Source organism: Cygnus olor, chromosome 1 (genome assembly GCF_009769625.2).
Source record: "Cygnus olor isolate bCygOlo1 chromosome 1, bCygOlo1.pri.v2, whole genome shotgun sequence".
NCBI classification, from domain to species: domain Eukaryota; kingdom Metazoa; phylum Chordata; class Aves; order Anseriformes; family Anatidae; genus Cygnus; species Cygnus olor.
In genome coordinates, this window is record NC_049169.1 from 115,431,034 (window position 1) to 115,451,600 (window position 20,567).

At 39.2% G+C, this 20,567-nt stretch overlaps 1 protein-coding gene across 2 annotated transcripts; it reads right to left on the minus strand.

Moving 5' to 3' along the window:
- Positions 1-368: 368 nt before the first annotated feature.
- On the minus strand, positions 369-19,996 carry LOC121056829 (histone H4 transcription factor-like). 2 transcript variants are annotated; one of them, XM_040530176.1, is made up of 11 exons: positions 19,812-19,996; positions 18,826-18,979; positions 17,491-17,714; positions 13,495-13,606; positions 11,005-11,178; positions 9,526-9,678; positions 9,011-9,088; positions 6,125-6,245; positions 4,930-5,068; positions 4,001-4,116; positions 369-3,374 (listed from the first exon to the last, which is right to left on the minus strand). In XM_040530176.1, the coding sequence occupies exons 1-11, from the start codon at positions 19,812-19,814 to the stop codon at positions 2,975-2,977; spliced, it is 1,674 nt and encodes a 557-aa protein (XP_040386110.1). In that variant the 5' UTR covers positions 19,815-19,996; the 3' UTR covers positions 369-2,974. The 2 variants fall into 2 exon arrangements, with proteins under 2 accessions (XP_040386110.1, XP_040386118.1); XM_040530184.1 differs by lacking the exon at positions 11,005-11,178 and having other exon boundaries at positions 19,812-19,994.
- Positions 19,997-20,567: the final 571 nt, after the last annotated feature.

The window sequence follows — 20,567 nt, forward strand, 5'->3', positions numbered from 1 at the left end:
GGGCTTCTGTCTACCGGGAAGCGCTGAATAACGCACGGGTTCGACGAAGATACTTGCTGAGCTCCTGCCCCGCGTCACACGCAACCGGGTGCCACCAACTTGCGGCGTGATTCAGAGCTCCCAGTCTGCAGGCACCCTCTATGGGCACTGCTGTGAAACACCACTCAGGACCCGTCCAGACGCAGCAGCCCTGGCAGGTGAGAGGGAACTTCAGAGTCACGGTGGAAATTAAGCAGAAACTAAAAACCACTTTTCAAAACCAAGTGGATTTACGTACATTCACTATAGTAAGCACAACTGGCACAAAAAAATTATAATTTGATATTGAACTCAGAAAAAAAAACACACCTCTTTTCAAAGTTCTTCAACTCAGATGGATATTTTATTTTGCTTTCTACATGCAAACCAGCATCTTAGAGTGGTAATATAACACCAAAATCTTACCATCAATTTGAAAAAAAAACTCTGAAAAAGTAACTTTGAAATCCATTGTCACAAAATACTATTGTCTAGTAAATACAACAGTGGTAACAAAAGCTCTGTATCCAAACTAGAGTGTGAATGCAAATTCTAAACTAGATGACTGACAAGAAAATTGATTTAACTTTTTAGCTTTGTAAGGCCCTTGTGTGAATGCAAACACTGTGAATAATTATTAAGTGGAGCAGGTACCCAAGCCACAATAGCATAAGGCTCTAGCGTGTCATTAAGCAGCATAACTATGGAAAATTATTTTAAAATACAGCTTTCAAAATAGGTTTCCATTAACAAACGATCATCCCATTGCATCTGCCCCCACAGTTTTGTCTTCAAAAATGCATTCGATAGGCTCGCACTAAGCTGCAGCAATGTAGAACTCATAGGCCATGTTGTTGCCTTTCAGGCTCAAAACCAAATCTATAACACCATGTTTTAATCTGTCGTGTGAAGCCCTGGCCCTGAACGGGCCTTGTGTTAATTCACCCTGGTACCTGCAACGCAGCTGGCACTGAAGACAGCAAACTCGGAATCAGGCAGGCATGGGCATCAGCCCAAAGGAGAAAATTGTTGGATAATGGATTAGAGGCTTCTGGTGAACTATTATAAAAGATCTGGAAAAGGCTCCACTGTATTTTGGTTGACTAATATTTTCCATTATAAAGGACTCTTTCTTTGGGAAGCATTAACACCTCTGTTGTCTGTTGCAGGCCTTTGATATTTAGCAGGGGAAGTCCCAGAGGCTATGGTGGTGCCTATTCATTGCCCAGAGAAACGTGAGTCAGTTTTACCTGTATTGTAAAGTATTAAAAATGTTGGGTCTCTGATTCATGCACAAAGGCAGATTAAAATCAGGCTACCACCCACATCTGTCTGGCCTGCCCCCTCTGCACAGATGGATCAACTGCTCTTGAAACATCAGCTGAATTGCCACGATTTACAGCCAGGCATATTTAATAACACTAAAATCCGAGCACAAAGATCTCAGCTGCCAACAAAGCAGAAACTTTCAAGGCAGTAATGAGGTGGATGGCTATGGGAGATTTCCACTGCTGACATTTTTGATCTGTGCTTATGACAGGGGCTTTATATTTCTTTTTCTTTACTCTCTAGAAAACTGCAGAGACAGTTTTCTACAGAATATGCACAGCGTAAATCCTTCCAAATACAAGTGCCCCAGAATCCTTGGTTGCCTTGAAGTTGCATGGCAAGCTCATTCTCATTTCAACTTCAGACAGCCTATCTTTGTCCAAACTGTTCCCAGTCTGTCTGATACTCTGTTCTTGTTGGCTGGGGCCTCGCCCACATGCAGGTTGGATTGTTTGTCCTGGGGCCTTAGTATCAGTTTGCCTAGGTAAGGAAATGAGCATTTGGTAAGGGACAGGGATTGTACTGTCCACCTTGTTGTGGACAGCCCCCACTGCCTTGAAAGTTCTCCTGCTTTGCAGACAGCACAGGAAGGCAGTCCCAGAGATTACTTCTGGGTCCTCCAGGGATGTTGCTAATACATTGTAAATCAGTCTCATAGCTGACTGAACACCACCTTCTTGTCTGTACAGAGCTCATTTGTGTCTTGTTTTAAAAAATGTTTTCAACATCGGATTTCATTTTTACTGTGACGAAAGATAGCTGTCTTTTTGTCTCTGCCCTTTATACAAGAATCAAATTAATAATGTCTTTAGCAAGCACTTTTCCTAACGGGTCAGGATAACCATGGCTATATGGAAATATTTACGGAAACAGAGGTAGGCATTTTTAGCTATGCTGTCGATATTGTTATTTTGCTTTCTCGTCATTGTACCTGCAGCACCCAACAAATAACTACAAAATTTCAATTACAGCAAACTCTACATAAATTCTAAGTTCAGCTCTATGAATATCTTTAACTGTTTTATTTATACATAACCATTGTTTTCAGTTTAATGCATTCATTTAACAGTGCATTGTAGCTTAAAAGTCCATTATAAAAATGTCTCTATAATAACTCTTGAAAGAATTTTAAAGTCAGTAAATAAAGCTAAGAAACCAGCAGAAAAAAAACGTAACTTTTATATATATATCTCTCACAAGCTGTTATCTCATTCCTAATAAATAGCATAGTGGAGTAATAAATAATGGGATGTATTCCATACCATTTCAAACTTTGCCTCGTGTATTGTGTCAATGCTTTCCCCCAAGGGCTATATTTGTTTTATAAATAAATAAATATACACACACATATATATGCTATATGAATATGTGAAACTTAAAACTTTCTTCTCCAAAGGGTTATTAATGAACATATTATATGTGCATAATATTGTGTGTATCTTGCATATATATACTCTAAGCACATTAGAATAATTTAACATGAAAGCAGAGAAAAGACAGACAGTATTATACACAAGATTTTGACAAGGATAAAAGTGCAGACTTCTTAAAATGTTTTGCTTAAAAAAAATACACCTCTTCTGAAGAGTATACTTTTCACAGCTAAATCCACAAAAACACTGTTTTTCTAGAAAGCCATCTGAATTCCCAAGCCCAGGTCAATTTCTATTAGTTTTTCCTTCACATTCACTGGTGTGGCTTCATCAACTCTCGAGGAAGTAGAACAGCTTTCAAATGTCTGTACTGCGGTCTGAAGTTCCGAATACACAAGCTCCGGTATAGAAAACTCTGCTTCTGCCAGAACATTTTCTCCAGTAGCTTGTAACCACGGCTGAAGTTGTGTGAAAAGTACTTCTGTTGTTGAAGCGTCCCTTTCGCAAGAGTCCCCTCCTTCTCTTCCAAAACTATTTTGACTTACTGACAACTTATTTATTATCATCTTGTTATTAAGAGTCTGACCTAAGCCTGTGACAGCATTATATACTGCTAAATTCAAACTCATGTGGCCCTCATCATCTTCTTTATACCTAAGGGAATAGAATTGAAAATGCAAGTTACAAACACAGTATTTACAGCAGAAAATAACATCTAATATGATTGCCAAAATTGAAAATGCCTGCAATTAGAAGATGAATCAGATTGCTATTTATTATGTTGTACTCAAACAAAAAACACTCTGTATGAAGAGACAAATGCAATAGGGTTCCAATAAGTATTTTTCATCAAATACGTATCACTTAATATAAAATAAGAAATACCTATTCACAATTATATTTCATTTGCTGAATTTTCTTGTTCTAAAATGGAGAGTGTGACTTGTTTGTACTTCAGAAGCTGTTGATATATTTATGCACAGCTTACTTCCTTGGTGGATACAACTTACATGGTCAAAAAAAAATTATTTCAACAATCTAGGTTACAAGAATTTCCCAGTGGTAAAGGCTATAAAAACAAAATACTTTGACCATCTTTACACTAGGTTTTCCATCATGATAGTGAAATCTAAGATATAAATTGTTTCACAGTATTTCACTGAGTATTTAAAGCTGGACCAAACATAAGACAGCATTTAATTAAATATCTGGATCTCTTATACAAAACCTACAAAAAAAAGTTACTTTATAATCTGAACAAGAATCAACTGATAACATACCTGAAACGAGAATGACTGCTGAGTTTGTGTGCTTTTCGAAGATGTAGGGTCAATGAATAACTCCAGCAGAAACATTTCTGACAGATGTGGCATTTGTATTTCAGAATACCATTACTCTTGGAAAGAAATAGTGTTAGAGTAATTTAAGACTTGCAAATCTGCATGAGGACAATTAATCCTTTGTTGAAAAGGGGGAAACTACACTATCTAGCTAAAAACCTTTTTGAAGTTAACTCCCTAAAAAGTTTTAAATGTGTGGGTTTTAGGCAAACTTGTCTGCTTAAGGAACCTCATTGAACATGTAAGTTGTCTTTACTGCCTTCAGTACTGCACATATCTTCAGTAGTAGTGTGACAACATAGCTTCCACTAAAACCTTTACAGTTTACAATATAGCAGTGGTCGTAATTCAGAAAGTTGAAGAAACAGGCAAGAAGTGTGCATGAACTATTGCAGCCAAAACTGTATTTTAATGTTGTGATGAAAGACTCACATGATCAGAAGTGATGTAAGCATTACATGTTTTATAGTTTCTCTATTTCCAGGTTACATATTAGCTCTAAGGGTGGAGTATCAACATGAGGAGAAAGGTGACATTGGATTTTAATCCCTGAAATATTTTGCATTTCAGATTAGGATTGGCATGTTATTTTAAAGAAAAAAAAAAAAAACATAAATTGGGAGGTTGGCTGAAATTCAAGACTGTGAGTATGCAACTGCATGTACTTAAAGTAAGCAATCAAAATCTATAGGTAAGGATGAATCAGGTATTTGCATAATACAAGAGTCCTAGAAATATGTGCAAATAGATACTTGATTTGATGGAAAAATGAAATATTTCCTTCATTCATATGAAACTAAACACATGTAGATTTGAAACTTAGGATCACTTATAGCAATATATTCTATTCTGCTATTTAATATACTCACCACATGTGCTCTCTTGTAATGCTGTTTCAAAGTTTGTAAAGTCCGTGAAGTAAAACCACATCCTTCAACATCACAGCTGTAGGCATCTGAATCATTGTGTGTTTCAACATGTTTATGCAGATCATACGCGTTCTTAAAACTGAAAACAAGGTAAAACAAATAACAGATATAATAGTACAGAGGAGTAGTCTTGTGGTTAATGTTTAGGACTGGGAGGTAGTAATTTTTGGCTCTGACAATGACAAGTGAAAGCGGAATATGTGTAAATCATTTCTCTTCTCTACCTCAGTTTTTCCACCTGTGAAAAGGGGATAATCTCTTTGATGTGCTCTGTATTTCATTTTCCATTCCTTCTTTCTTCCCACACATCCATGGCATGCCCAAATCTAGGTGATTTTTCCACAACTATGTTGCAAGGCATCAGCCTCTCTTTCTGTTCACACTGAGAACACTATTGTCCATTACGGATCAGTCATTTCATTATTTCTGGTCTAGAAATTCAGATTGTTTCAGTGTGTCCACCCACAGTGTGAACACAAGAGTACTTAAATACTTGTTTACTTTATCCTACTTTCGGCATAAAAAGGCTAGACCTCTCATCTTCCCTGGCAAAAGTTACACATAATTTGCCAATCCAGTGCTTGGTCTATCACATCTCACATCCACAACTTGGTCTATCACATCACAATGGTATATTTTTATGTCTTTTTTTTTAATATTATTATTTCATTGCTGTTCAGCATCATATGATGAAAGCAGAAAAGAAACTGCCACAGAAAAATCAGAGAACAAGACAGCAAAAGGTATGGTGAACCTGTGGCAGAAAAATCACTCAGAAGATTACGACTCTCCCAGGAAATGGCCAGCAATCATTCACAATGGCAAAACCCACAGTTTAAGGCACTACTGCCACACATCTCCACTTGCCATCATCATGGACCATTTTATAGCCCACATAGTCTTGCCAAGAAAAGTCCCCTTTAAAACATCAATCCTACTTTACCAGAAGTTCATGAACTACAACGTTTTAACAGATGAAGGCAGATGAACAGCAGATAAATCTATTACATTTCTTCCTTGACCAGTTGACTGTTTTAGTGGTTGAAAAGTTTTCTTCTCTCTGTTAACTCCTATGTAAAAACTAACTGAGTGCTACAGTTCTGCTCACAGAGCTACAAGCCTTAAATTTTCTGACCTGCTGACACAGAGGTGACAATGGAAAGGGCGTTCATCACAGTGTCGGTATCTGGTGTGTGCTTTCAGTGAGGAGACACTTGTGCACACTACATCACAAAGCGGGCACGTAACACGGTTAACTGTAGAAAGAAAGATACTTTCAGTTCTGCATCACGACTTCAGCAGGACGTTCAGTCCACTATGACACATGAAAAGAAAATGTATTACAAACTCATATTAAAATTAACAGATTATAATAATTCAGGAACAAAATATACAGAGAAAAAAAAAAGAGATAAAAATGGAACACAGGTAGAATAGAAAGAGTAGTCAAATAACAGTAATCTTTTATATGTATATATACTATTACAATGTTTCGAGTTACTTTCAAAAAAGGTAAGGGAAAAAGATGTAGAGGATCATGTTTCACTCTCCAGGCTCTAACAAAGGATGATTATCTTCTTGCCTTTAGCACTTTGGGAGGATTCCTAAAAGGTGCACGTTGTCTGGAGGCCTTCTGACAGACAAGCACTGGCAAATCTACCTTTAATGTTTAAGGTATTACCACTCTTTAAAAAGGTGGTAGAAGGAATATGTGTCTGCCCTCCGCCTCCCCGTTTCACATTCGGATATATTTGCTTAAGGCATAATAATGGTAGGTGCTTGCTAAGCTGCCAGACTTTGAACTGCAGTGGCTGAGGCACAGGTTTGCTCTGCTGACTCTGGAACAGGGGAGAACCTCTGGCACGTTGGCAGGCAGGACTGCAGCATCTTAGCTGGACAAATGCTTGCTTTGCTGCGTGTGAATCAGCAACCTGATGAATGCGGTAGGGAGAGTCTTAACAAAGAAGTATGGGATTTCAACAAAACCTGTCATATTTAGGACCCTGAAATAATGCCTTATTTTATGATCAGACTGGTGCTCTGCAGGTGGCCAGGGAAAATCATGCAGTTGGAGTGTTCGTGTTTTCTCAAAAAAAAAAAGGAAGTAAATATAATGTGTTCTAACTGCTCTGGAATCCTTGCAGACACCTTTCCTCATAGCTTGTCTTGAAGTAGGATTTTTTTTTCTCCCTAAAATAAATAGCTTCATGTGCAAAATTAGTCTGGAGTAACAATCTATAGAACTGCACCAGTGAAGTCTCTTGAAATGGTAGTATCGAACAGTTTACTTCGTCTTCTGGCACGTAAATGTATCCATGTGGGGAGCAATTTCAAAATACCCACAGACTTTGCATTCACATCACAACTTATCTCTGGCTAATTTCTTATAGATGGGCATAATTTTCACTATTTATCTATACCAGAAAGCTATTATGAAATATGCTGGAGTAAGAATCTTAAAATGTCATGTCTGCACTGGCAGTCTGCACTAGCAGACATGTATGCTGCCAGAATTTTTAAAGAAAGCTGAATCATGAACCGAGAAAGTAACTGGCTCTAATGTCTGAAGGGATTTATGTTGTGCCTAAACAATTGGACCCAGGATTGCTTCACAGATTCTTCAGCCAAGTTCACGTTGCAGCTGGTTCACAGTGGTTTACTGGGACATGACACAGGATCACATCATCCTTGTTCCTAGGTCCAGCCACCCTGTGAGTTTCCCTGGCTGTGCAAGCAGGGTACAGGATGAATTATCCGGGGACAAGGCCAGCCAGGCCCCTTGTACAGTTCACAAAGGTTTAGATGCAGCCAGAGGGACCAGAAACAAACAGCCCTGTTCACCACGTCTTATTTTAGATATCAAATCTATTTTAATGTGTATTATGCTTTAATTAAACAAAAAAAACAACCTCGGCATATTTAAACTGCTTCATTAGCTAATAAAAATAAATAAATTTGTATCTATTTCCATTTTCTGTCCAAAATCACCTTGACACAAAGGAATAAAACTAGTCTAGTGAACAAAAATCTTTCTCTACTTTCTGACATAAAATATTAAAATTAAGATATTTTAGGTAGATGCACGCGAAGTATAAACATATTTAAATATGAACATGGTTAATCTTGGTAGCTCACAGTAAGCACCAAATCAAATGTATAGTGTTAAGCATCAATGTGTTGAGTTGCAGACAGTGAAAAATCATAGAATCTTAGAATATCCCAAGTTGGAAGGGACCCATAAGGATCACTGAGTCCAACTCCTCGATGTTTCATGTTTTCTTTACAAATGCAACTAGAAAATCATGTTTTCTTTACAAATGCAACTAGAATGTAGAATCTACTGTGACTGAGCAAGTCCGCACATAGCTACTTGTATGTTTATACAACCTAAATAACTGGTACCCAGGTCTGGCTACATGGTTCAAATATTCCTGTTCCCAAAGCAAAGACCCACCCGCTTCTCGGCTTCTGTATTTCCTGTATGTCCAAGAGCAATATCACATGTTTCCTTGTGCTTGGATGCTGTAGGATTCTTTCCCAGCAAGTCATAGCTGTTGTAGTATAACTTGTGGGAATAATTTGGGGACCTGAGGGAGATTGTGGTTAGGTCAGTGAAGGACTATGCCATTTGAGTGAAGCTGATTATGTACTGTGAAGTGAGAAGAGTTGCAGCTCAAGCTCAAACACTACTTTGGCTTTAACCATTCACCCAGTCATGAAAGCAAGTAAACAGGGATGCAAGTGAAGAATAAGCATCTGCACAGGAAGCTACTGCAAAATAGAAAAGCCCACACTGAAAAGCCCCTTAAACTTTTTCATCAGAAGGCATGAAGAAGGGGGTTCCCTTGCTTCAGTGAAATTCTTGCTTTCCAGAATTTGTAACCCAGTTGCCCTAGTTTTGTCTATTAATTTTCTTAGCTGATACAACAATACCTTAGTAACTCTGTAGTTTATCAAAAGCTCTTCTGTATAAGGTGACCTTGAGAAAAGCATGTTTTAATTTTAAAAAGCTCTGACTTACCATGTCCTCTCATGTGATCTCGTAGCAGTCTTTCATTGGCAAAATGTTTGTGACAGTTCTGGCAAACAAATATCTGTTCTGAATTTAAATAGAAATTATTTAGTGGTGATACAAATCACTTATGAAAGATACATTAATTAATAACCTATAGCTGCCAGTTTTGTGAATAAGCTAAAACAACATTGGGACAGTTTCAGTATTCTTTTTCATTACCAATACTCTTTAGAAGAAAACTTAGTTTAGGCTTAATGAAAAGGATTGTTTATCAGTAACTTAATTTCATCCTCAGTCAGATAACAATGTTCAAAACACTAACAGTTTGAAATTTGAGTCAATTCTTCCGTCAATAACCTAGAATACTTTTACTTTCCATCACCAACATACTCATACTTTCATGAGATTGACTTGTAAGAAGAACAGAATTATTTATGAGACTACGTGTGCACATTTGTTATAAAACACCTTAAATGAAAATCTCTTTAAAATATACACAAAATAAAAGCATATTGACTTACTATCTTCTGAAACTTGTCTCTTTACGTGATCAAAAAACTTAGTGTTATTGGAGAACATTCCTCCACAAGTAGGACATGCTACAACTCTTTCTTGCGTGTGGGTTCTTAAATGATCCCATAGCTTGTGCTTGCCTTTAAATACTCCTAAGCAGTCTAACACAAATAGACAAAACAAACAAAAAACAGCTGCACATGAGTGCTACAGTCTTTCTTGAATAGAAACAGCAAAGTCTATTACATATGTCTTACCACTGTATTTTTAAAAACCCAAAGTAAAACCTCTTCTGGGAGAAGCAACAACAACAACAACCAGACTGTTGCAAACCTCATGTGACATTTAACCCCGCAAATATCTGTGACAAAGTCATATTATTTGTCAGTAATCAGAATTCTTCGAGACATGTTGTCCACATGTCCTTCCTTAAGAAAATTCTAGTTTTGAATTTGCAGAGGGCATGTTCCTATACCTTCCATCATCAGGCATAAAAGTTTTTGACTCCACCTGTACGTTTGTAAAGTAGAACAGAGATAAAATTAATTACTATCTCTGTTGCTATCACAGAACCCCAGCAAACTTCTCTTGTTCTCTTGAGAAACAGGAGAATATGTCGGGGTAGTGAATACATGTGAAAGAACTCCGCTTACTGACCTCTTTTTTTTTTTTTTATCTTCATGTTTTTCTATCTTTACATACACATTCACGTAGTGGTTAACCACATGCAATCAGCTATCCACCAAACAATCTTTGCATATAAATAGCTGTGTCAGACCTCTTGAGCTCAGGAACAGACTGGTACTGTAGACATAGAGCAAGAACAACACAACTAGAAAGTTCTGGTTATTGACATGTGACACATAAGGGTCTAGTAGGTTAATGTGTTGGCTTAAATGAAGCTCAAGAAGAGCTCTCAGTAGAAAACTTCAGATAGTTGTGAAGGAATACCCTGCCATATAACATAAGAAGAAGCTGCCACAAGACTCTCATCTACCTACCAAAGATAACGGCTATGCAGAAAACTGCATTTTTAGAAAGGTGAAGTAAACAGCCTGGACCCAATCAGAGACTCTTAGGAGTCAAGAAGACTAAATTCAAATTCAAGAACAAGAGGGAGGAAAAGGTAAAAGATTCTTTGTGGATGATGCATGAAAATGGTCATCAAGTGAATCAAACTCAATGACAGGTTGGATACCTTTAGGTCTCAGAAATTAATACGTAAAATTAATTTAACAGAAATGATTCACCTAGTTCATTTAATCAAGTAGGTGCATCATGAGTTCCAAGTTCCATTTTTACTACTCATGGGGACTTTCTCTCTAATAGAAAGAATGCCATAGTCTTGATAACAATCCACATCCACACCAGGCAGCAGAATAGAGACAACTTCCTGGAAAGGACCTCTGAGCTTCAGATTAACATACTTAGCAAAGGGCAAAGCCCTAGATTCTTCATTAAAAGACAAAGGAAACCTAAAACCTCACCTTGCCTACAATGAGGAAATAGGATCATCAGTGTCTCTCCTTCATCTTCACTGAGTACAGGATGCTTCTGGTCAGGAGGGGCCACAGAAAAAAGGCAAGGTCCCATGTCAATGTCAGGAGCTGGAGGAGTGAATATTCTTCCAGTGCAACCCAAAGATGTCTGTCTCCGTTCGACTCCAGGTTCAAAATGTGATATATAGGACATCTGACTAAATCGCCCTTTTACATCCTTAATTTGTGAACTCTGTCAAGGTCACCAGCTTCTGGCTGCCTGACCAGCCTGTGGCCATCACTCTCTGCCATCCTCCCCTACGGCCTCTTCCACCTCACACATCTACAAGTTCAGTTGCTTGTGTTTGAGGTCCGCTCTAATACGGTGACGCTGCATAACCCTTGATGACACTTGAGCTAAGTTGAGAGAGAGAGCAGCAAGAAGCCTCCACTCATGCACCCTGAGCGTTCTGGCTTGGGACCTGCATTTACCTGCACTGTAGGGATGCTGTGAGGGGCCTTGCACCTCACTGCCCCTGCCTCTGACTTGCTGAATGAGCTTCCTGGCTTGGCCCTGGGCCTGTCTTGTTCCTGTGGACTTGTCCAGTGGCTGTGGCTGACCCTGGCTGGCACCACCAGACCTGCTCTGCTCTTGTTCAGGTTCTGTGAGACTGCACCCTGCCGGTGAGGTCCCTGCCTGCCTTACTGTCACCCTTAACTCACAGTTTGCCTTTCCTTGCAGATCAGCGCATTCTTGCCGTACCTACACAAATTCAAACAAACTCAGACCACCAACCAGTACACTGAGGGTCCCGGGAAAAGACTGGTGCTATCTGTTGTCCCAGTTCCACGCCAACTGCTTCCTCGTGGAGATGAGACCTCACTTGCCTGTGCGTGTTTCTTAATTTGGGGGTTGGAATGAAAAGTTGTCTTTCACTTCCTGGACATTATGATTCTCCATGTTGCTTTCAAATGTTCATCACCACCCTGAATGTCCAGATCACAGACTAATATAGACCCCACAACACCCAGGATATATACATTTATTTTTTGAGGCAGAATCTTTGTCTCAAAAGAGGTCTTCTCAGTTCCTCAGTGACAGAGAACTTCCATGAGTTCAAGAGGCAACTGCTACAGTACTTTAATATACTCCTTTAAAATGACTTTCCTAACTTCCTACTTGCACCTCTCTTGTTACAACTGAAGCTCATTACTTCTCATCCTTTCTAGCACAAACATGGAGAACAGATTTCACTGTTCCTAGCAGCAGGGCATATCTTCAACATATTTGAAGATGTCATACTCCTTTTCTTTCACGCTTCCCTTTACCCATTATGTTATTTATGCTATACAGTCAGAAGAGTCCTTTCAGTTGTCCTAATAGGCTATATTTTCGAAAGCTATGATCACACAGATACGTGATTTTATTTTCCTCTAAGGACTACAGATTTTACACTATCAGGCAACTGGAGTGAATTCCCCAGCCAAAATATGTGCATCTGTCGTCTGATCTCAGGATGGAAAGGGATGATGTTGCCTTGCATCCACGAACTGGATTTGGCCATCACCACAGTGAATACCTACTCTAAAAAGTAACTTTAATAAATTGAAAATACTTATATGTGGAGGGTTAGATATAAAAAGGATACAAGTTAGATATAAAGAGGACTCCAATCAAATCAGGACTTTGTTGACACACGTTAAATTGTCAGCTTTAAGGCAAACAGAATGAATCTGCTCCAGGACCAGAGTCTAACAAATTGTCTCATTATTCTTCAGCAGAAAGTCTTCTCTTCTTGAGAAGCTCTGCTCATACACTTTGTAGGTCTGAAGCCGAATGGCATGTACATCAGATGGCAGTCCATACTTTAGCCCTTACTCAAACAATAAAGGCATCTGCTATGAAAGAGTGTCAATGGAATGTGGCTTCTAAAACAGAGCCAAGGGCAGAACATCTGCTTTGAAGGCATGATGATAATTTTAACACGAGAGGTAGCTAGCAACACAGACAATGCATTAGAAGTGCTCTTTCTCACCACAGAGTTAGTTGAAAAAAACTAGAATGACAATAGGTGTGCTTCCCTTGATTTGAAGAGACAGGTGAGAGTAAGCAGAGAGTAAGCTCACCATCAAAGGTTATCGTGAGGGAAACATTCCTGGTCCTGAGTGGTAGAATATAATTGAAAAGTCTGTTTGAATGGTATACAAACTGACATTCACAGACTGAATTATGAAGAAACCAAACCCTGGTCAGTACTGACATTTCTCAGCTTACGCTAATAGGGAGTTGAATACATTTGGTCCCACGGATGACATGAACTATTCTACTTAAATCATGGGTGCTATGAAATAAAAGTGTTCTGCAACTATTTTAGATAAAAAAAAATAAAAATCTGAAGGTCTTATAATGTCCTACGCAATATGTACTACTCAGTTAATTTTATAAGAAATGTTGCAGAGAAACTATTTTTTGCAATTTAAATTTTTTATATGAAGTACCTTTCCAGTGACAATAAACAGCTTTCTTCTGATCTGTAACAGTTTCTTCCTCAGTAGCATAAGCATGATGAGCAACATGTTGATAGAACCACTCTGGATTATTGAAAGTAACCTAAAAACAAACAACAAAAAAAAGCATGGAGAAGTAAGACAGTTTTGGCAGGAAATCAATTGACAGGACCATAGAATTAAGTGCTTTTAGAAACCAAACAGACATCAGTAAATATTGCAGTAACATTTAATTAACTCACCCCAACAGAAAGAAAATTACATCATTACAAAAATGTAGAACATTCGGCAGTATCCACCACAAAACCCAGGCCCTGAATTTGGACCTACCATCATGTAGTTGAAGCCTGTCTAGCTTAATTGAGGGAATGCTACCCATTCTTCACTTCTACCTGCTCACGAGAAGGCTATGAAGGAAATAGGAAAGCTGCACGATGATTAGACTGAATGAGGTGTTATAGACAGAGCGCTCCACCAGTCGGTGTGTGCGACAAGGGGCAACTAAACTTTAATTAGCCTCTTCCTCAGTCCACAAAAATCCACACCTGCAGTGAAAGTACACTGCATGCTGCACCTTCTTAAAGTCACACAGGGCGTCATCCAGCTGCAGACTGTCCTCAGTGGCAATTTAAAGTATCCCTCTCTCATTTCCCAATAACGTAACCCCTTAACCTCCCCGCTGCACTAGCCCAATTTTGTAAGGCTACACATTGAATCGGGACAAGGCATTAAACAGAATCTGATTGACCTGAATTGATCTGGCTTTAAATGCTAGGGAGAGGAAATGGGGAAAAAAACAACACCTCCTTACACTGGTATTGCCACCGCAGATAATGTACAGTTGATTCAGATTGAAAGAGATTTATCTTTTTAAGAAAAATATGTAAATGAAAAAAAAAATATTCACTTAGTATTATGTTTTTAATGATCCTAATCTTAGGAGAGCGGATTAAGCTAAAGTGTTAAAAGGCATTATTTGCACAGAACAGAGCATTCACATGAGGAGTTAATGCAGGCGAACTGCTGCATTTTTAGTTCGTACTCCAATGTATTTCACAATAGCTCCTCGGGGAAGACAAGCCCTTATTTCCTCTGAAGGACTTGAAACATGATCTGAGAAATCCAAGGTCCTGTGTATATAAAAACATGCAGGCATATTAAGGTGAATCAACTAAAGGGATTAAGCTCGACAGTGACGGAAAGCCTCTTCACTTCCTCATCAGAGTGACCACAGAGGGGTTAAACCCGCTTTTATTTATTGGCACCATCTCTAAGTCTTTCCCCGGAACTTTCTTGAGCATTTCTTTATATGTACATAGAGGAGGAGAGAAGCTCTGGGGGCTGTTGCCAGAGTTAGGAGCTTTACCTTTGGGGAAACAGAATCTGACATGGTAGGAGGCACCGCAAGAGTCGGGGGAAGCTGTATAGCCGATTTTCAAAGAGAATTATATTTATAACTGTGGGAACATATTTGCAGGAGGGTGGGAAATGTAAGCAGCTTTCCCTGCCCTCACAGTTCTCCTTCGCAGTGCGCCCTACCCCACCTCCTGGGTCTAGTCTAGCCTGCCTACTAAGTTGGGAAACATTCTTTTAATTAATAAAATTCACAACATAGTTTGAACTTGAAAAAACATGTATAAAAAGATTTAGCAAAATGCTATGGACTAAAGGAGTCCATCTGCCACAAGCGCCCGCTTACAGAAATGAAATACAGAACATGAAATCGATGAACGTGAAGACTTTTCTTTTTTAAGTGTGCTTTTCAAAGACTGTGTTTACCGGCAGGTGCAGCAAAATCAAACTTCTGAGGGCTTGGAAGTTTTTCTTAACTTCATTTTTTAAAATAAATAGATCAGTTGTTGCATTGTGCAAGTAAAGGCTGATTGGCATGTATCAAAAAGCCTTGATACCTTAAAGTAACTACTGTAAGAAATATGATTCCTACAAGCTATGAGGCAAAAGGGTAATAAGATTTGTTTGTAACAATAGTTTGTAATCAAACTATGCAAACCATCCCAAAGTTACTATAAATAATGCTCTGTATTACATGCTTAGGCATATAGCTTTAAAAAGAAGAGACTGGGGGTATTTCCATGCTTAATCCAACAGTGAATAAATGCTCACTTACAGAGAGAGAATTTCTCACAGATTTAGTCAACAACAGAATTACCTCTCCCTATAAACTTTGCTTGATGATTTTATGTCATTCCTTATATAAAGAAAAAAAAATCAAAGAGAGATATCAAAGCGTTTTTTGGGTGTAGGTATTCTAAATTCAAAGCCAAAAGAGCCAAATGGATATTTCTGGGCATTCTGTCCAACAATAACATACGCCTGACCAGACACTCACCCTTTATATATGCTATGGCATAAACAATCTGTAAATTGAAATGTTAAGAGGAAACTAGAAATAACCTTATACTTAGTAAGGAGAAGGTTAGCAAAACAAAGCATGAGCTATAACTACCACCAGGAAACAAAAACATTTTCACTCCAACATTACACTTACTCTAATTCAGCACTGTGGTGTACGTGAGGGATACAGCATGTATATAAAGCATCACCAGTCTGACATTCTCTTGCATGGACATATTTTCATCCTCATTAGCTCTTGTTTGTAACATCAAAAAGCATAATTTATGTCATAAATTTAATTTTATCACAACTTTGATATGAAAAAGTCATAGATAAGGATTTAAGGATGATAACCCATGCGTCATTGGAGTGCCCTGGGAGACATAAGGTAAAAGGATGAAAGGCCTTTCAAAAACATTAGAGTTTTTGTTTTGATTTGTAATTTGATGTTACTAAGCCTACATCAGATTTACCCATATAAGGTTTACAAAACTGTCTAGTTTTACAGTTTTCTTTTCCCATGGCACAACTCATTTCAGGTGTATCTTGTTCTCCAGTATCACTTTGGTTTCAATTATATCATTTAAGTCAAATGAAATCAAAAACTCATACAACGTGACAAAAAGTAATGTAGATTGGATAGATATACAGCAGTAATTTATCTCATCTCAGAGACCGAAGTAGTGTAGATGATGTAGATGTCTAAAACCAAACTCGTCCAACAGTTACACAGAAGGGGGCGGTATGAAAAGCTCTTCTGCAAGGCATCACATCTACAGATGCAAAGGTAACGCTCACTGGCCACAAATAACAGCTGAGCTTCTGAGTCCAACAGTGACAGGGAAAGTGCTTCCCTGTAATATCATATCAGTTTGAAGCCACTTCTGATCAGGAGTGAACACCTCTAAGAAACAGAAATAAATGTACATGGGCAGCACTATTTATGTTAACATTCTCAAAAAAAAAAAAATAAAAAAAATATATGTATAGCAGCTGCTAATCATCTTGGTTCATGTGATACAGAAATAGCACAGTTAGAAGTGAATGGATAATCATTTTCTTTAATACAGGACACCACAAAGTGGTCAAGATACAACCCATTTTTAGTTGAAACCAATCCTGGCCACAACTGAATGTGAGACTTGTAAGAAAAGCCTATTGCAAGCATTTGATTTCTGTCCCAGTCAAAAATTAAAAACAAAACAAAACAAACAAAAACAAAAACCAAACAACATTTCCAACTGCTCAAAGAAACATCAGATGTTCTGAGACTTTTCTTTCGATAAATGATAAGCTCTCTGGACCTCTCTAGAAACTACCAAATTCATGAATTTAACATTCAACTGCGTATATTACAGATTTGCATGTATGCTCTTAAAACACGAGGAAAGTTTCATCTTTGCTGAAAAAATCATTTTAGTCACCATAAAGAGAAAGAAAATTTGAAGTCATAGATGGTATGCAAATATCTTGTTTACATTTTGGTGAAGGCTACCATAATAGTCCCCAGACCTAATTTATGAGGATAGTGGGAAGCATTGTACAGAGGTAAGTTTGAGCAAGTCAGTCAAATCCAAAGGTAAAGTTAGGAAAGGAAAAAAAATCAGTAGTATCTCAGCATATGTCACTTACATTGCAATTCTCCCAATTGCAGACAAACTCCTCTGAGGTCTGTGGTAACTGATGCCAGCTACGGCTGGTCAGCAAACACGCCGGCAAGTCGTGGTGTAATGCCCATAACTGGGAGCCCACGAATTTCAGTTTGGTGTGGTAACTGTGAAAATTGACGTGTGTTATCAGCTCTCTGGGATCTTTTGCCCCAAATTCACAATTTCTCCACCAACACTGGTACTGCTCTAAACACAAGAAAGAAGTAACATTTTACAAAACTCTGTGTAAAACCTGCGGGTGTTGCTGCAATAGTGAGAACACCAACAGCACTTACATTTGCAATAACCCCATGATCTGTAAGTAACCTTATCAGGGAAACTGGTAATTGCTATCTGCTGATAATGTGGTAGGGAAAACTTGCAAATCTCAGTGGCAAACAGATTTTCCGCTGTCTTAAAATTGTAGCACCACTAGTGTGCTTTGTACCTTCAAACACAATTTTTTATAGGAAGGCGCTTCACAGATTCAATGGGAAAATTTTGTAAAAATTTGTATTTTTCTTAGGTATATACTATGATACTCTTTGGTTTAGGTCACACAGACATTGTTAACGTTGGTTCAATTCTACTTTTTTCACCTTTAATTAAAACTCATTCACCTTTAATTAAAACGTCTACACCTGTAATTACACTTGATTACAGTGTTAAGAATAAAGAGCAGGATACACAAGAGCCAAAATAGTTATATTAACAAGTCTAGTATATTATTGCTATTACATCCACAGGGACTGTCTATAATTTTCTGCAGAATCAGATTTTTTGTTTTCCTTTTAAGTACACTTAGGACCATTAAAAAGATGTAAAATACAACACCAGTCATAAAACAGCACTGGTGTCTGTAACCAAACAAGGCAAACACCATACGAACAATAAAAGTTTCTGTTCTTCTATTAAGATTCATAAGACTGCTACTTCAAACCTGGAATTCATAAGCACCAGGCCAGTTACCTGAAAGGGAAGCACTCTGCCATTCAAAAGCAATTCTCTAAAATCTTTTTTAGACAATTGCACCTGCTGAGGACCTAGCCTTAGAAAAACCCTCGGCAAAAGTTCCCAGATCACCTCTCCAGTCTCTTTCCATTTTAGTAACACCTATCCACTGAAACAAAAATCCAAGGCCATCAGATCAAAAGGAAAAAGCAAGTGTAAATCTTTGTCTAAGGGCTTCGAGCAGCTGGATCCTTGGGAAGTCATGAAGGTCTGTGGGGCCTGTAAACTGAAGTCAGTATTACTTCCTAACCTAGGAAATAATCTTCAATACTGCAACATAATTTGTGTGACATGAGACACGAGTCACCTGCTGTTTCCAGGGGGTGCTGTAGATACTCTTTCAAGTGTTCTGCAACGTGATCACAAAACTCCTCCATGCATTTTCCTACAAAGAAGCATTCTTCCCATTCACATGGCAATATCATTTCAGAGTTCTTAAATTTGCTTCCAGGGGCCATCACCTACAATTTTTAGAAGTACAGAGAAGTTTTAGTTACTGCATCACATTTTTATAAATTTCCTTTGTAAAAACAGCAGTTAGGATTACAGCCTCCTGAATGATATATATATATATTTTCCTTTAATTACTGGATACTTTATTTTAAGAATCTGTGGCCATATTTTGCAAACATTTACACCTTGCCAGAAGCCCCCAGTTGTGACATTTTCAATACAGCCATACAGCTGGAGCCCTACGATCACCGTCCCAAACATCTGCTACCATAATTTAACTCCACAGAAGCCCTGTAAAACATCGTCCACACAAAAAACTCAAACTCTGGGAGGAGGATGGCAACAGCAGCTGGGAGGAGGTTCGTATCATCCCTTATCAGCACATACAGATCTGGAAGATGGATGGTGTCCAGTAGCCTAAAGCACCAGTATAAAAGCCTGCCTGTGCCTCCACTGGTGCAGCTACTGAGTCGATTGCTGAAGAGTCAGGCACTGACACAATACTGGTTAAAAAAAGCCTGAGCGTGCCGGTGGAAAAACACACAGGAGTCAGTGTGTCAACTCTGTGGTGTTAGGTAGACACTGTTAATGTAACCTGCAATATTTTTGCACTTCTGGACACTAAATATACTGATTTGGAAGCGTGTCCCCCTAGTTAATTGCTAAAAAGCTGCAGAGATAGTTGCACATCTTCCATTGGGACCCGTACTTTTCCCCCATTGTAAGAGGGTGATCTAAACCGCTGCAACTGACTGGTGTATTTCACCCATTCCCCATCTCGCTGACCCCAAGCTGCAAAGCAAGGAGAGCGCCCTTTGTGCTACGGATTAAAGAATTCACCATCGACTACTTTAAAAAAGTTACTCCAAACGCGGCAATTAGCATCACTGCCACAAACTACTCAGAGCAACGATTCCTCTAACGGGCCAGGGCCGGTGCCCGCAGCACCCTGCCCGAAAGACCCGAAGTACGGCCCCGGCAGGTCGCTCCCGCTGCCCCCTCAGCTCCCCGCCACAGGCGGCCGGGGCTCTCCACACGCCCTCCCAACAGCCGCAACCGCCGCCGGCCTGAGGCGGGCCGGGACGCGCCTGCGCAGGAGCCGCCTCCACGTTTGGGTGGAGGTGGTAGTGGGGGATTTGGTCGCCTCGTGGCGCCCACATTGCCGCTCACGGCCTCTCACGATCCCCTCAGGGTCCCTCGGGGCCGGGGGCGGTTTTGGGGTCTCCCCTCGGGGCGACGACCCTCGGTCCCAGCCCACGAGTGGGTGAGGAACAGCAGCAGCCGGGTGTCCTGCGCTGCCCGGGCGTGTGATTTCTTGGGGGCGTTCATCGATAACAGCAGGCTCCTGCTCTGCTTGAATTACTCCTTAAACCACTCTTCATTCTGATAAAACTCTCACGCACAGAATTTCTAGCCTTTTATTTATTTTTTTCTCCAGTGTGTAGACTCAGAAGCACCGTCAATACTGCAAGAAGACAAAGTTAATTAAGAAGGAAATGTGCACGCTGTATGATTAGAACAACAGCGATCCCTTCACTAGAAACGCTCTCGGGGGTGACTGAATTATTTTCTAGCACCGGTAAATGCAGTGCTCTT

What these genes read in the sequence shown, in the direction of transcription:
- LOC121056829 (XM_040530176.1), bottom strand. An exon ending in GCAATTGGGAGAATTGCAAT is followed by an intron (nt 13,607 to 17,490) that starts GTAAGTGACATA and finishes GTTTGTTTTTAG; the next exon opens with GTTACTTTCAATAATCCAGA. An exon ending in AGATCACATGAGAGGACATG is followed by an intron (nt 6,246 to 9,010) that starts GTAAGTCAGAGC and finishes TTCTTTCTACAG; the next exon opens with TTAACCGTGTTACGTGCCCG.